Consider the following 17,979-nt stretch of genomic DNA (forward strand, 5'->3'; position numbering starts at 1 on the left):
GAAATTCCATAGTGTAAAACCAGCCTTTGCCTTCAAAAAGATGTTGTGCAGCAGCTAAGGTATGCATTTAAATATGGGACTGCTTGTGGCTAAATAAAACCAAGTTTGTTTTTTCGAAAGAGAAAGAGCAAGTGCAATGTTATATGTATAAAATGACACATTTACAACTGCAATAGAGGTAATGAGTATGCAATATGTATATGTATATATATATATATATATATATATATATATATATATATACATACATACATACACACACATACACACAGTATAGATACATATATATATATATATATATATTAGACACACATTCACATTATACACACAGTGTATATATATATACACACACACACACAATATTTATATATATATATATATATATATATATATATATATATATTTATTTATTTATTTATTTTTTATAGATTCCCCTCCTGGGCTAGCACTGATGCCTTGTTCAAATGGCAGAATTTCTGGGCGGAATCCGGCAGAAAACTCAGCTTGGAAATTCTGTTGCAGCAGAGTCTCATTGTTTTTAATGGGACTTAGTTGCACCTTGCACAAGGTGGAACTTTCTCTCCAGTCTCCACAGAAAGAATAGACAATTCTTTCTGGGGTATCCACTTGGAAATGCATTGTTGTCTATGAAGACATTTCACATTTCCAAAAAGTCCTAGCGCTGGCATGTTCTACTAGTCCCCGATATCTGTTCCTCGGTGTAAATACAGCCTCAGCACACAATTTCTGGGCATGTAGGATCCCCTGCTTTAAAACACCCAAGGGGCAGGTTGAGTACATGACCTAGATGGAGGCAGCCACTTGCCCTCACATGCAATACAAAAAACCTAAAATAGTAGCAACATATTGTGCAAATGAGGTTTGCACAAAAATATGCATCTTTTTCGTATGTGGTTTAAAAAATTCCCTTCTGTCTCTTTCCAGTAGGGGTGTAAGAAAAAAATCAATTCACTTGATTATCGTGATTTTTCATTTGGCGATACTGTATCAATTCAAAATGTTTTTGAATCGATCCTTTTAGGGATGTGGAATTCGTATCTCCTGACGCCTCACAATTAGAATCAGGACCTTATGTTATGTTAAAGGACATCTGTAGTGCAATATAACTCTAAGTTATAGATCGCGGAGGTCCGAGTGCTGGGGCCCCCCGCAATCTCCTGAACGGGGCTTTGGCAGTCTGACGGAAGTGCAGCGTCGTCTCCAGCAGAAAGCCGCGACAGACACGCCCCATCCATGTAGCTCTATGGGATACATGGAGGGGGGCGTGTCGGCCACTGCATCATGTGGGTACAGGAGATCATGGGGGCCCCGGCGCTCGGTCCTCCCGCGATCTATAACTTATCCCCTATCCTTTGGATAGGAGATAAGTTATATTGCACTACAGATTTTCTTTAAAGGAGTACTCCGACACACACTTTTTTCCTTTTATCCCGTCCGGGCTGCAAAATAAAAGAACACACACTTTCTCTTACCTGCCAACGAGCCCCCGTAGCTCCGGTACAGGTGTTTGGTCCCCGGGCTGTATTCTTCTTACTTCCTGTTAGCCCGGCACGTCACACAGAGCTTCAGCCTATCACTGGCTGCAGCGATGTCCCGCCTCGGCCGGTGATAGGCTGAAGCTCCGTGTGGCGTGCCGGGCTAACAGGAAGTAAGAAGAATACAGCCCGGGGACCAAACACCTGTACCGGAGCGTACCGGAGCTCCAGGGGCTCGTTGGCAGGTAAGAGAAAGTGTGTGTTCTTTTATTTTGCAGCCCGGACGGGATAAAAGGAAAAAAGTTCGCGCCGGAGTACTCCTTTAAATGTGGTTGTTTAGAGCAGTGGTTTCCACACTGTGACCCTCTGGCTGTCTGGGCATGCTGGTAGTGGTAGTTCTGCAACATCTGGAGGGCCACAGTTTGGAGATTTCTAGTTTAGGGGACTTCAGCAACTTGGCCTGAACTACTATTAGGGACCATTCATCTAGAACAGTGATGTCCAAAACTGTGGCCCTCCAGATGTTGCAAAACTACAACTCCCAGCATGCCCGGACAGCCAACGGCTGTCCGGGCATGCTGGGAGTTGTAGTTTTGCAACATCTGGAGGGCCACAATTTGGACACCACTGATCTGGAAAGACTTAGAGGATATTTGCCACAATGCACGAGTGACACAGACTAATGGCCACAGTAGCGGAATGGATCTATGTCCCACATGTTTTCATTAAACAAACCCATGGTGAAGGATTACACGAGGTTAGGGTATCTCACAGAGAGAACACTGGTGGTAGACTTTATCTTCCCTGCTGGACAGGGCAATGATTTACAGGGGTGCAGGTTATCTGTAGCAGTGCTTCAGTGTGAAGTGCTGTTATCTAACACGCTCAGATACATCGTATCACTTCCAGCAGTTAGCGGTATTACAAATCTTTATTTACTGCAAACATTTCTGCAAGCAATTACCACCTGGGACCTGATACACATTATTTACGATGGGCAGATTAGTGTTTACATCCAGGGAAAGAAAAAAAACACAAAACCTAAGGACAACTGGTTAAGAAAATGAACAGCAATTCTCCAAATATTTTTCATTTTATAAAGAAGACAGTGAGGTTGGGTTCACACCACGTTTTTGCAATACAGTTCCTGTATAAGTTTTCAATTTGAAAAAAGTACGGAACCGTATTGAAAACCGTATGCATTGACTCTGTATTGAAAACCGTATGCATTGACTCTGTATTGAAAACCGTATGCCAAAAGATGCATCCGGTTGTGTCAGTTTTGTGTTTTATACAGTTTTTGTCATTTTTTTTTCCCATACCCAAAAATGTAGCCTACTACGGTTTTTGTTCCGGATGAAAAACCGTATTAAAATGTATACTTTTTTTTATTTATTTATTTATTTTTTTTACGTGGGAGTCAATGCAAACCGTACAGAACCGTATGTGCATATGGTTTCATACAGTTTGCACCATACGGTTTTTGACTTTGCACAGTCTTTTTTTTCTTGGAATTTCAATCAAACAAGTGAAACTTTATTCGTAATTGAGTGTAAAGTTAAAAATGTATACATTTTTTTCCTTAAAAAACGGATGCAATTGGACATCATTTTCCAAACTGTATACTGTTTTCAACTGTATACGGGTTAATATTTGTACACATTTTGATACAGTTTAGTCTGGTATTGAGGAATCCGTTTTTCATCAAAAACCTGACCCGGGAACTGTACTGCAAAAACGCGGTGTGAACCCAGCCTAAGTCTAAGAAGGCAGACGCAAGCTGAAATATACCATATACCAGGAGACGAGAGTTCCATATTGGAAAAGGCCAGTAGTGTGGAGGCTTCGAAGCCAAAAACAAAGTCACCTTGTATGTCCCTTAAAGGGGTATTCCAGAGAAAAAGGAATTCTCCAGTGAACTGGTCCCAGAAAGTTATACAAATCTTTTCAGTCTGACCAGTGCTCTGTGCTGCCACCTCTGTCCGTCAGGAACTGTGCACAACAGGAGAGGTATGCTATGGGCATTTTCTCCTGCCCTGGACAGTTCCTGACATGGACAAACGTGGCAGCAGAGAGCACCGTAGTCAGACTGGAAAGAACTACACAACTTCCTTTGGAGCACACAGCAGCTGATAAGTACTGGAAGGATTAAGATTTTTTTTTTATCTGGAGTACCCCTTTAATGTGGATTTTTTGCAGCAGACCTCAAGAGTGCAGCAGTTAAAGGGATATTCCGCCCATAGACATCTTATCCCCTATCCAAAGGATAAGATGTCTGATTGCAGCAGTCCCGCAGTTCCCAGATTGGAGAGGCACCTGGCACAGAATGCCGGGTGCTGCACAGAGATCGCGGGAGGGTCCCAGCAGCAGGACCCCCGAGATCAGACATCTTATCCCCTATCCATTTATTGGCTGCAGCGACCGGTGCTTCATGTATAGGGACATGATTGCAGCACTATCACCCAGACTCTCGGGCAGCGGTGTTGGACTTATTCTGCATGCGATTTTCTGCCCCAAATTTTTTTGTTAACTTAGGCCTGAAAAAAATCCTTTAAGACCCAGTTGTAACTATATGCTACAGTACAGCTCAACACATTACTTGTGTTTTTTTCATCAATATTTTTATGCCTTCTGCAGTTAAAGGAAGTAAAAGGCACAGTATAGAAAAACCTAGCCTTTTTTGGCCAAGACTTTGGCGGTGTTGGCATGGAGCACTGAGGCAAAAAATTTCTTAACAGCTTTTAAAATCTCTGAAATAAACAAAATCATTTTCTTTTTCTGAGCATACAAATTATCTATCTCCTAGACCAATATTTCCCAACCACAGTGCCTCCAGCTGTTGCAAAACTACAACTTCTAGCATGCCCGGACAGCCAAAGGCTGGTTGGGAAACACTGTCCTTGAAGGAGGAAAACTGTCCTCTAGTGCAACCTATCAAGGGTACTGGAGGGAGGGGAAAGTCCAATTCTTTAAAGGGGTTATCCAGGAATATAAAAACAGAGCTAATTTCTTTTCTTTTTTAAAACAACTCCCCGTCTGTCTCACGGTTGGGTGTGGTTCTGCAGCTTAGTTCCATTGAATGGAGCCAAGTTGTAATACCACACCCAACCTGGAGACAGACGGGGAGCAGTTTTTGAAGGAAATTGGCTCTGTTTTTGTATTCCTGGATAATCCATTTAATAAGGCTTGTAAGACAACCAGAGATTTTAGCTGAGGAAGAAACCTATATGTAAACAGCTCCACACACCAGTTGAGTCTGTTCGTTGACAAACCTATTCTTCAAGGACCCCAAAACAGCTGGCTACAGATAGTTTGCAAGGTGTATTAAGGGGTTGTCCCACCAACAACCTATAAATGTAAGAGCACTAGAGGTCCTACCTCTGGGACCCCTAGTGATATCAAGATCGAGGGAATCTCGAGTCTCCATTCTTAATGGGGTGGCGAACACACATGCACACTGCTGCCTGATTTAATTTCTTGAGTGGGACTCAATATCACCAGGCAGAATTACATTGGCTCTACCATACAGATGGGGACACAAGTCCCACTACTGAACATATGTGATGGACAGCTCACCTATATATCTTCCGGTACATTGAATTCTCTACTGCTCACAGAGAATGCCCACAACACTGGTGATACATAGGGTATGGTCACACATGCGGATGAGCTATTGACCCTCCCTAGAGTGTGCCAACTGCTGTGCCCTGCTTGGTCTGCTCGTTGCAGCAATCCACCACTACGAGCAGAAACACAGTGAACTGCAAGTCGCAGTGCGCATGCGCAGTGTACACACAGACATCACGGTCACTTCCTTTGCTCCATGAATTAGGCAGAAAGCGGCCGTGATGTCTGTGAGTACATTGCGCATGCGTGCAGACAATTGCAGATCACTGTGTGTCTGCTCCTAGCGGCGGATTGCTGCTACGAGCAGACAAAAAAGGGAACAGCTGGAGGCACACTCTTGGGACGTATAGCGCATCTGCAATGTTAAATACGCTGCGGATGCACAATGTGTAACCCTACCCTTAAAAGGAAGAATTTTAGAAGAATTTCCCAAATGATCCTTTCTTCTCAAGCCTTATGAATTTACACACTGTACTGCAATAGTGGGCTGGAATCCATATTATGGGATGCCAGATTAAAGTAAGCTTTACTGTTTTTGCATATGTTGTCAGAAAATTGGTCATTGGTTAGAATCATCACCTGAGATTGTTCAATTTCTGCCTTGTTTAACTTGATACCGAGGATCTCGGCAGCGACTCTCTGAAAGCACAGGAAAACCTACAAAGGGGAAAAAAATGGGAGTTTAAATGATTAAAAGCAGACATCCTCCAGTTACTTTCAAATAAATCAAGTCTTTCCTGCACTGTAAACACTGAGAAGATGTAAACGCAGAATTTAGACTCGACGGCCCTTAAAATAACTTGGGCTTTGAAATTGGTGTCTTTTCAATACAGAAAAGTGTTGTGTTTAGCAATAGAATTCCAATACATTTACCAGATTTGTTTCATGGAACGTACATTAGTCTCATTGTTTTACAATGAAAATAGCGAACAAGAGGAATTAACTGAGAACAGCACGTACAATACTAAGGACAATGCTGAAAAAAGAGACGTCTGTCACCTGCTCACAACAGACTAAAAAAAAGAAGCAACAAGTGGACAAGAAGTAAAATGTTTTTGCTGATGCCCACCTTTTGGTTACCAATAGAGAAGGCAGCATAGTCGCTTGTAAGTCAAATCTGAACACTTTTGTTTGCCTTCTAGAATAAAGTTGGCAGCAGTTGATGGTACACATCTGAGGTACTTAGGTGGTGGACCACAGTCCAAATCTAGACCAGATGCCATCAGAGAAGCGTTGGAGTAGAAAAGTCTCTTCTCCAAAGAAGATGTATGAAAGAAGACACTACTCTTCTTCAATATATCTCGTCTAGATTTAGATTAAAGTCTGCTGGTTGAGCAGCAGAACTACAAAGCCCTGAGATGTGCCAGTGTCAGGACATCGTATGTAGTGCCATATGCAAGCTCCTGTTGCTCGCCAACATCAGGCTGTTGTATAGAAGAAAGAGGGACAGGAAGTAAAAAGTAAATATATCTATCTTTGATTTTATGGGTGAGGTCCAAACTAACTTAGGGTCTGGGGTTTAAATGAAATTTAAAGGGTCAGGACTTCGTTGCAAATTCATTTTAAGGGTCTGATTTGGCAACTGAATGAGTCTGGGCATTTGACCTGGGTGGGTGTTTGAATGAAAAGCATAAATCTTAACGTTCTGTTGGTGTTCACCTTGGACAGCAAATCTACACACATAGGCCTATACAATCATGTAAAACACATCATAGGCCTGCATCATGATTTTCTGGTATAATGAATGCATGAATCCATTGTCAACTTAAATGTTGGTACAATTTCCCATAAAAGAGGTTTGTTAACATGCCAAGGCTACCATAAAAATTAAAAGTAACACTTGCACTTACCTACCTCACTCCCCTGCAGCCTTTATTAGTATAGTGCCCAGTTTCCACTGTGCTTTACTTCCTTGTGCTAGGGTTGGCAGGAGACACAGCCATCCAGCCAATCACTGGCTGCAGAAGTCTTGCATCATCCAGTGATTGGCTATGCACCTATATCATGTGTCAATTCCAGCACCAGGAAATGCAGCAAAGCAAAGACCGTATGTCGTGATAATTGAGGCTGCAGAGGAGCGAGAAAGGTTAAGTACAGTTTTATTTTCTTTAACTTTTATGGGGTCTGTTTGGTTTCATCTGGGTTTTCATGATTTTTCACGTAATATGTGGAACACATGCAGTTACTTTTAGGGAGTAAAAACCTTACAGACATACATAGGAGGTGACATTGGCATATCAGAAGTTTTCACTGGCAGGGGTCTGTGTGTTAAGACCATCCCCCCTGCCCCACCCCACCACCACCACCACTACCACCACTACCACCACCGACTGCTACAAAAAAGGGAGAGAAACTTATGACTGACTGGTTAAGCTGTGGAGTTCCTCACGGGAAAGCTAAAAAGCTAAATATGCACAATGCTGAGCACTTTCGTCACTTAGTTCTAGCAATTGATGGGGGTCTTATCTACTGGCTCCCCCTGAAATAAAACTTCTGATACGTCACTATGACACTGCAGTTGTTTCAGTTACCTGTTACTGGGGTATTTTAGAAGTTTAAAAGTATATCCCCTATCCACAGTATACAGGGACCTGACTCTGCCTACTGAATGGACCGTAGATACCTGAATAAAACGCCCAATAAAACGCCCTGGTATCTTTGGTGCTCCCATAGATAATAAATGGAGTGTGTGCCAACCCACCACTTCATTCAGCGGAGAAGGTCTGGTCCCCATTGTCAAGATCATGGTCTAACACCGTGTGAACAGACACACCCCTATCCTGGGAATATTTTTTTTTGAGGGGGCTAGAATAAGCCTTTAAAGGGGTATTCCGGGCAAAAACATTTTATCCCCTATCCAAAGATGTCTGATCGCAGGGAGCCCCCTGCTGGGACCCCCGCGATCTCCCTGCAACACCTGCAGGTTTCCGGGACTGGGGACGTGACGTCACGCCATGCCACGCCCCCTCCATTCATGTCTACGTGACGGCGGTTTCGGAGGTTTCCAAAACTGGAGACTCAGCTCCCGCATAGAATGCGGGTGCTGCACGGAGATTGCAGGGGGGTCCCAGCAACTGCCCCCCCATGATCAGATATCTTATCCCCTATCCTTTGGATAGGGGATAAAATGTTTTTGCCCGGAATACCCCTTTAAGTATTATACATTCCTAACATAACATATATTCACTTACCGAATCTCCCGTCTTTGCAGATACAAAAAAGCTTCCAAGTCCATTTTCTTGGCAAAACCTCTGATGTTTATCTGCTTTTACTGTTCGCATGTGCTCCAGATCAACTACAAAATAAATAGATTGAATGAACACACGAACGTGTACACATATAGGATATACACACAAACATAGGAGGAATATAAAGCAATAAATTATGTCAATCCTCCCACATTCTGCCACATTTTGATACTTTGATGCACAGCCAAAGCAGGAAATTAATAAGCAGTCTTCTGCAGTTTTATACATTAACCATCATAAAAAAACACAGCATCCTGTTCATTTCTAGTTGTTCACACGTAGGTCCATACATCTGTGAGATATATTTGAGACACAATGTTAAAACTCTTTGATGTGAATGCTGCAAAAAAACAAAAAAAAAAATTAAAATAAAACACAGCTCTATGGCTGGCCGAAATTGACAGTCTCCATATAAAAAGTGTAAATCTCGGTATGTAAAGGCTTCACTTGTGATGAATTAAATGACCATGCAATAAAAGTGGAAGCAGGTGCAATATAAATGTATGTGGATGTAAAGCTAGATTAACTGTGCAAATGTCCTGCCAGATGTACATGCTGACTGTATATCGGAAGGGTTCTCAGATAATCAGTATAAATTAAAAGGATCCATGTTGATATTATAGTCCATATATACCGTATTTTTCGCCCTATAGGACGCTCCGGCATATAAGATGCACCCAATTTTAAATGAGGAAAATCTAGAATACAATGTTAAGTATAGGTCACAGTGATCTTCAACCAGCGGACCTCCAGATGCTGAAAAACTACAACTCCCAGCATGCCCGGACAGCCGTTGGCTGTCCGGGCATGCTAGGAGTTGTAGTTTTGCAGCATCTGTAGGTCCGCTGGTTGAAGACCACTGGTATAGGAGGTAGTACTTATGTGTCCCCGCCGTTCCGGACCCGTCACCACTCGTCACCGCTGCCCTGGATGTCGGCCTCCATCGCTGTCGCCGCGTCCCCGTCGCTCCGGAACGTCTCTGCTGCCCGGTATCCTCGCCCTCCGTCGCCGCCATCACGTCGCTACGCACGCCGCTCCTATTGGATGATGGGGCGGCGTGCGCGACGACGTGATGACGACGAAGGAGAGTGCCGGCCATGCAGGGGATCCCGGCATGGAGCAGACACCGAGGAGGCAGGTAAGGTCCCTCCCGGTGCAGCCGGGATAGTGTCCTTTTGCTTCAGACGCCTTGATCGCCGCATCTGAAGTGTTAATACAGGGCATCACCGCGATCGGTGGTGTCCTGTATTAGCCGCGGGTCCCGGTCGTTGATGGCCGCAGGGACCGCCGCGATAGGTGTGTATTCGCCGTATAAGACGCACCAACTTTTCCCCCCCAGTTTTGGGGAAGAAAAAGTGCGTCTTATACGGCGAAAAATACGGTAATAATTCCACTCCATGGCTTAGATTTATCAAACTGTAGAGAGATTTTTTCATCGCAACCAATCACAGCTCAACTTTCACTTTACCAGAGCTAGTTAGCTGAGCTGTGATTGGTTGCCTGGGGAAAATCACAGTTTTTTCTCTCACTCAGCTTAATAAATCTGGGCCAATATATCTACAGTCACTAAATACAATCTCTTATATCACATATAAAGTGCCTCAGGTCCTACAATCTTCTGTGAGTCAGATGTCTGGAGGGTTGCCCAGCAGCGTGTTGCACTTTATCTCCGTTTTCTACAGAATATCACATATACAGCTGTGAACGCTTCTGTACATATACCTACAGGTACTCACATAGTGGTTACCCAGTCAGGAAGTCAAGCTACGTGGTTGCTGCACAACCTGCATCACGACAGACTACATTGAAGTGGAGACGCAAAACAAAGAGATTCTGTAGTAATATTGGGCGAGATTTATCAAAACCTGGGCAGAGGAAAAGTTGACCAGTTGCCCATAGCAACCAATCAGATTGTTTATTTCATTTTGCAGAGGCCTGGTTAAAAATGAAAGAAGCGATCTGATCGGTTGCTATGGGCAACTGGTCAAATTTTTCTCTGCACAGGTTTTGATAAATCTCCTCCATTTTTGTTATAGGATCAAAATGACAATGTATTGTGTTTGTGCTATATACAGCAGCCAATCAGAGGAGGCAGAGCTACAAGGGGGTGGAGAGAGTAGCAGCCTGAGCTAATGATAACACAGGAGATGTGTCTTAGGATAGGTTCACACTGCTGTTGTGCTCCAAACCATTCAGGAACAGCTTGAAAGAACTGACACCCCTGGGTGACTTACACAATGTTGGTATCTCCCATTAATGTTAATGGAGTTATGGAAACAGTGTAGCCCTTCATGCTAAATTGTAATTCCAGATGTTACGTAAACTGCGTAAATTCTAATAAAGCCAATGGAAGTTATGCAAATTGTGTAACTCGACCGTTTCGGCTTTACTTCCGGCAGCCGCAAACAGGCCAGAGGGATCGGGAAAGCCTGTAGGGCAGAGATGGGATGAACCCTTTAAATGGAGCCGAGATAAAAAAGTAACCAAGAAGCAATGTCTGTTGATTCCCAAAAAAAGGAGCGCCTAGCCAAATATCTGCAGTTACTCTAAATAAATGACAATTGGTAATCCACAAATAAGATCTCCTCAAGAAGAAAGAAAGCACAGCCTCCTTCCTTCTGGATGAAAGCTAATTGGTATACTTTTCCCCCCAATGAGCATTGCCGGGCCTATAAGACAGCCTATGTCAGCTGGTGATCTCTGGAGAAAGTTTACATCCCCAGAGTAGGAGGTTCAGAGACAGCACAGTGCCCTAACCTGGCTACTTCAATATTTAAAAGATCAACCTGCTTAAGCAGCGGCTCCAGCATTAGGCCATTTAGGCCGCCGCCTAAGGCCTCGCCTGGAGTGGAGTTTAAAATTAACAAGAGTGCCTGCAGGCCCCAGTGCTGCACCCGACCAGCCCCTGCTGCCCCTCTGACACTTTAAGAGAAAGGGCTGCTGGGGCTGTTCGAGCCGCCTGATTCGTCAGTGCCCATCCAGCCACACCCCCAGCTGCTCACTGCATTGCTGGAAGAAGAGAGACGGCAGAGGGACACGGCCTCACAGACTTTGCAGCTCTGCCTTTCCACTCTCTTCATGCCAGCTGAGCTCCAGTCTCCGACCTGCAGCGCAACACCCATCAGTGTAAAAAGCAGGTGAGGTCCCTTCTTCAATCCCAGTGGCCGGGCCTGGCTGCATGAAGCTATATTGTAAGTCACTGTATACCAATGACTGTGATGTGCCTATACTGGCTTGGGCTAGCCAAGCCAGAAGGCACAGAACCAGTAATTGGTTTACAGTGATATAATACTGCGGGGCTATATACATCAACTGCTGTATACTGGTTGCTATATTATGTATATATATCAGGGATGTGGAATTCCGGGCGCCGGGCAGGTGAATTTTCCGGCTCTTAGCCCTGCTGAGCACACAGATCAATGGAGTTCAATAGAACTCTATTGATCTGTATGAGGAATCTAATGATTCCTCCTAAAAGTAAAAAAAAAAAAAAAAAAAAAACTTTAATAAAAGTTTAAGACACACATTAACCCCTTCCATGTTAAAAGTTCAAATTGCCCCCTTTTCCTATATAAAATTATGTAAACAGAATAAAAATAAACATATTTAGTATCGCTTTGTGCGTAATTGTACAAACTATTAAAATATAACATTATGTATCCTGTACGGTAAATGACGTAAATGTAAAAAAAATACCAAACCACAGAATTGCAATTTTTATGATATCCCAGAAAAAAAAAAGTAAAAAAGCGATTAAAAAGTCAGATCAATACCAAAATGGTACCGATACAAAAACCAGATTATGGAGCAAAAAATGAGCCCTCATACAGCCTGGTAAGCGGAAAAATATATATATAAAAAAAAAAAAAAAAGCTACAGGGGTCAGAAAATGGCAACTAACCCCTTCATGACCCAGGGTTTTTCCATTTTTGCACTTTCGTTCAATTTTGCACCTAAAAATCCATATGATGGCTTATTTTTTGTGCCAACAATTCTAGTTTGTAATGACGTCAGTCATTTTACCCAAAAATCTACAGAGAAACGGAAAAAAAATTCATTGTGCGACAAAATTTAAGAAAAAACACAATTTTGTAACTTTTGGGGGCTTCCGTTTCTACGCAGTAAATTTTTCGGTAAAAATCACACTTTCTCTTTATTCTGTAGGTCCATACAATTAAAATGATACCCTACTTATATAGGTTTGTTTATATTGTACTTCTGGGAAAAATCATAACTACATGCAGGAAAATTTATATGTTTAAAATTGTCATCTTCTGACCCCCTATAACTTTTTAATTTTTCTGCGTATGGGACGGTATGAGGGCTAATTTTTTGCGTCGTGATCTGAAGTTTTTCGCGGTACCATGTTTGTAATGATTGGACTTTTTGATCGCTTTGTATTCATTTTTTCATGATATAAAAAGTGACCAAAAATAAGCTTTTTTGGACTTTGGAATTTTTTGGCGCGTACACCATTGACCGTACGGTTTAATTAATTATATATTTTTATAATTCGGACATTTCCGCACGCGAAGATACCACATATGTTTATTTGTTTTTACACAGTTTGTTTTTTTTAAATAGGAAAAGGGGGGTGATTTAAACTTTTATTAGGGAAGGGGTTAAATGATCTTTATTCACTTTTTTTTTCACTTATTTTTTTGCAATGTTATAGCTCCCATAGGGACCTATAACACTGCACACACTGATCTTTTATATTGATCACTGGTTTCTCATAGGAAACCAGTGATCAATGATTCTGCCGCTTGACTGCTCATGCCTGGATCTCAGGCACTGAGCAGTCATTCGGCGATCGGACAGCATGGAGGCAGGTAGGGATTCTCCGGCTGTCATGTAAGCTTTTCGGGATGCCGCGATTCTGCCGCGGCGATCCCGAGCAGCTCCCTGAGCTAACCGGCATTAGTTTACTTTCACTTTAGACGCGGCATTCAACTTTGAACGCGACGTCTAATGGGTTAATAGCGCGCGGCACCGCGATCACTGCCGCGCGCTATTAGCCACGGGTCCTGGCCATTGCTAGGTGCCAGGCCCGACCCGCTATGACGAGGGGCCACGCCGTGGCCCCACGTTATAGAATGGGAGCCCACCCATGACATACATGTATGCCATGGGTCGGGAAGGGGTTAAAAAAAATTGAAAAAGTTTTGAATTTTTTTTTTAATTAGTAAAATATGTTTTACTATTTCACTTCACCGATTATTATATATATTTTTTGGTTCAGAGAATATGTTATTGAAAAATTAAAAGGTATCATTATAGTAGTTAGTTATGGCTATTATAAGGTGAAGAGGAAAAAATTAGAGTGTAAAAGCAAAAATTGGTCTGGACAAGTGGATCGTCATGAGGGACAAGTAGATTTTGCTCCGTTTTAGTCCCGTGGACAAGTAGTTTTTTTTTATTAAATTTCCACACCCCTGTGTATATATAATATAGCAGCCAGGGCAGTGGGCACAGCAAAGTTGATGTATATAATAGCCCCACAGTATTATGTCACTGTATACCAATGTATGTGCTGTGCCCCCTGCCCTGTCTGGCTAATACCACATATTTAACCCCTTAAGGACCAAGCATTTTTCTGTTTTTGCACTTTTGTTTTTTCCTCATTACCTTTTAAAAACCATAATTCTTTCAATTTTGCACCTAAAAAAATAACATGAGGGCCTTTTTTTGCACCACTGATTCTACTTTGTAAGGACATCAGTCATTTTACCCAAAAATCTACAGCGAAACGGAAAAAAAAAAATCATTGTACGACAAAATTGAAGAAAAAATACCATTTTGTAAGTGTTGGGGGCTTCCGTTTCTAGGCAGTACATTTTTCAGTAAAAATGAAACTATCTTTAATCTGTAGGTCCATACGATTAAAATGATACCCTACTTACATATGGAGGGGGGGAACAATTTGGCATGGGGGTATGATTTGGCATAGGGGGGGTATGATTTGGCATGGGGATGAGGGAATAGGGAATTATTTGGCGTGGGAGGATGATTTGGCACAGGGGGGGGGGGATGATTTGGCACAGGGGGGATGATTTGGCACAAGGGGTGTGCTGGGGCTGCTATAGGGGAGGGTTCAGCAGGGGCCGGGGCCTCCTGGGAAACAGAGCCACTTACTGGGGTATTGGCTGTACCTCCCTGATGGCGGCCCTGTGTACAAGGTAGGGAGGCACAGAAGCTTGGTTTTCCCCTATTGGGAGTGTTTTGTCCCCTATTGGGAGTGTCCATGAACGCTATTGGGAATGTCCCCTATTTGGAGGGTGCAAATACATTAAAGTCATATGGGACTCTGCTGGGGAATTAAAAACTGACCACTATTGGGAAGTGTCCCCTATTGGGAGGTGTCCACTAAGGGAGACTTTACTGTATACTGTACAATAACTCTGTTGTGACTTCACTGTATATTAAAACAGCTCTGTGACACCAATATGTATATTAACCCTGTACAGTAATGTCACTGCATATTAATTCTGCTTTGTGACTAACAATACAGGGTTAATATGCACAATGACATCACAGTATAGGGTTATTATGCAAAGTAACGTCACAGTACAAGGATAATATGTACAGTGATGTAACAGTACATGGGCCAATTCACATGGCAAATTTGTAACACGGTGGGGATGGTGCTATAGAGAGGAACCTAAAAGGAGACAAGTCTTTTCTGGGAGAAGTCATCATGGTGATCTGAGCTGGATAGAGAAGAAAAGGATAAGTGAATGACTCCAATCAGAGAAGACATCACCAATTGGTGTTATTGGTCACAGTACACAGGATTTGGTAAGTAACAGTATGGTAATATGTATGGTGATAATATTTCTCCTTGTATACTGGTATTACTGGCAATATCGGTCTCAGTATACAGGATTTGATCAGTAACAGTATGATGGGAATATATATTGGGGGAATATTTCTTCCCTGTATACTGTTATTATTGGTAATATTGGTCAGTGCACAGTATTTGGTCAGTGAAGGTATAATCATAATATGTAGTGATAATATTCCTCCTGTATACTGGTATTATTGATAATATGGTTCTCAGCATGATGGTTAATAACAGCATGATGGTATTATTGGTGATTGTGGTCTCGATATACTGGACAGAATTTGCCATGAGAACCACAGGACACTAGTTATTCCCCTGATCATATATCTGCCCCGCCGCCACTTGAGATTGGTGTTGCAATTACCGCACAACTATCTCACAGCCGATCGGATCACTATGTGAAGTCTGCAGAAAATGATGCAGGGGCCTTATGTTCGAGTTTCGCCTAAGTTTAGAGCCGCTTCTGTGCGTAAGTTATCATTTCAAGAACAAGAGAAGATTTATTCAGTGGGATTAATAACATGATGTCCAGAAAAATTATTTACTTTAATCTCACACATAACCAGTTCTATGGATCTGTCATGGCCAGGGCTGACTGTTTTATACTGACACTACAGGTCCCCAAGGGTTTCCCAGAATTAAAGCACAGGCAATAATACACTATTATATAAAATTATGACAATATACTGAAGAAGAAAAAATATCTAAAAGTAAAAAATACCCTTTTAAAAATAACGTAATAAAATTATAAAAATAACACGACAAATAAACCCTTCCAAGACTATTTCTTCAGTTTTTCTATGAAATGTTGTAGAGCAGAATGTAGCTCACTGTAGTAAAGCATTTCTTTTTAATATAATTATTTACATAACTGTACTTAAACCAAAATTATAAACCATACAATAATCAGCCTTACCGAACATATCTGTAAAGTATTTATGTTTTTTATTTTATTCTTCGTGCTCTTGGTGAGCAGCACACCGCGGCCTCAACGGGAGCAAGTTAATGTCACAGTTATTTTTGTGTAAATTTACCAGGCGACACATAGGCAGAATGTAGGAAATGCTGTGTAAGCTCTTTGGAAACACTTGTAGCAGTCGCTGTACTTTATTTTGGAGGGCAAATGTTAATCCCATAAGCCTATGCTCGAAAAAAGTTGTATTTAAACAGAAAATGCATAATTTAAGTGTGAGGTATATTATTTAGTTTTTACTATTAAATACCCACTGGAAAGCGAGCCAAGCCTAACAAACAATGCCATGTTTCATACGAAAGGGCATAGCATTCGCACCGTGCACAGGTTTTATTGTACACATTCCAATTTCTCCAAATCTGATCCCAGGGTGACTGGAAGCTACACTGAACAGTTTCCCTTTTTATTGCATTGCAGTTTCTATAATGGTGTTGATTCAATGCCGTCAAATTATAGGGCAAATATATTCACAAGCATTTAAGGACAAGCAGGTTCTTTGAGTAAATACAAGGAAGAAAAAAAAACCTTAAACTGATTTCCTGAGGAAGGGACCCAACTGGCTTGTAAAAACCTGTAAATTTGCAAATCTAGTAAGTCTGCATAATGGTGTCATTTGACTATCAGCTAAAATGTTCACTTACTCCATAAAAAGCTTTATTTAAAAATGATATTGGAGGTCTTTAATTTGTATACTCAGGAGATGTGTGTTGTTCTTGCAAAGTCATTCCAAAGTCATACTTCACTGTGTAAATGAGCTAAGAAGGCTTTACTGCAACAAGCTGGGTGTCTGAAAGCATTGCAGAACTAGCCTGGTAACAGCTACAACAGAACGTGCTACTGCTATTCACTCACAGGCTCTCACCTATTACACCGAAAAGTTTCATTCTTCAACATTGAACATCCTTACGTGTAATTCCAATATTTACTTATTAGCTTTCACTGTTATTGAGGTGCATCTGTGCCCTACACACTGTTATGATGGCATCTATGGCTTGTGCATGTTATAATGGGAGCAGCAGTGACTGGCAAGCCTTGATAATCCTGGGGGTAATAATAACAAAAATAATAATAGTAATAATATTGATAATGAATATGTTAAAAAGAAAACGTGTTTTGTTCCATACTCACTGCATAATGCCCTACTCAGGAATTTGCTGGCACAATGTGCTTGTTGCACAGCTTATCTTGGGGGCAGGGCAGTTTTTTGGGGGGGCAGTTTATATGTGGTGGATAGATCACATGGCTCAGACTAGTGTAAAATGTATTTATCTAACCCTGAATTAGACACTGCCCTTGTAGTATTTGCTACCACAGGCGAGTAATAGCTTATAATAATAATAATAATTTTATTTATATAGCGCCTACAGATTCTGCAGCCCTTATAGACCCACTTTTGATCCAGGGTTAAAAAAAAGTGTGTATGTGTGTGTCTGTAGAAAAAATAAATAAAAAAGAACCTATACTCACCTGTTGTGATCCCCCCATGCTGACATTCCGGGTGGCCAGTCCTTTTTGGATACTTTCTGGTTGCTGATGATGCACTGTCCCCGCAGGAACTGCTACGCTCCGCTAATCACTGGCTCAGTCAGTACATGCAGAAAAGTATACCCCTCAGCGATCAGGGAATAGCAGAGAGGACAAGGGACAGAGTGTTGGCATGGCAACTGCAGGGGATAAGGGCAGATGACTTTTTTAGGTCCTTTTTTAATTTTACCCCACCCCATCCGAACACAATTTTTTCAAGCAATGGTAAAGCCTTTTAGCCAGTGTGGATAGGTTTGTATCAAAGTG

At 41.9% G+C, this 17,979-nt stretch overlaps 1 protein-coding gene across 3 annotated transcripts in view; it reads right to left on the bottom strand.

The window, feature by feature from the left end:
- The window catches only part of RAB28 (RAB28, member RAS oncogene family), a 175,469-nt gene that overhangs the window by 31,547 nt on the left and 125,943 nt on the right, over positions 1-17,979 (bottom strand). For all 3 annotated transcript variants that reach the window (XM_056555159.1, XM_056555158.1, XM_056555157.1), the window contains exons 5-6: positions 8,315-8,418; positions 5,703-5,780 (exon numbers count right to left, since the gene is read on the bottom strand). In XM_056555159.1, coding sequence (XP_056411134.1) covers positions 5,703-5,780; positions 8,315-8,418 — 182 coding nt within the window. The remainder of the gene's footprint in view (positions 1-5,702; positions 5,781-8,314; positions 8,419-17,979) is intronic.

This window comes from Hyla sarda, chromosome 1 (assembly GCF_029499605.1).
Source record: "Hyla sarda isolate aHylSar1 chromosome 1, aHylSar1.hap1, whole genome shotgun sequence".
NCBI lineage: Eukaryota > Metazoa > Chordata > Amphibia > Anura > Hylidae > Hyla > Hyla sarda.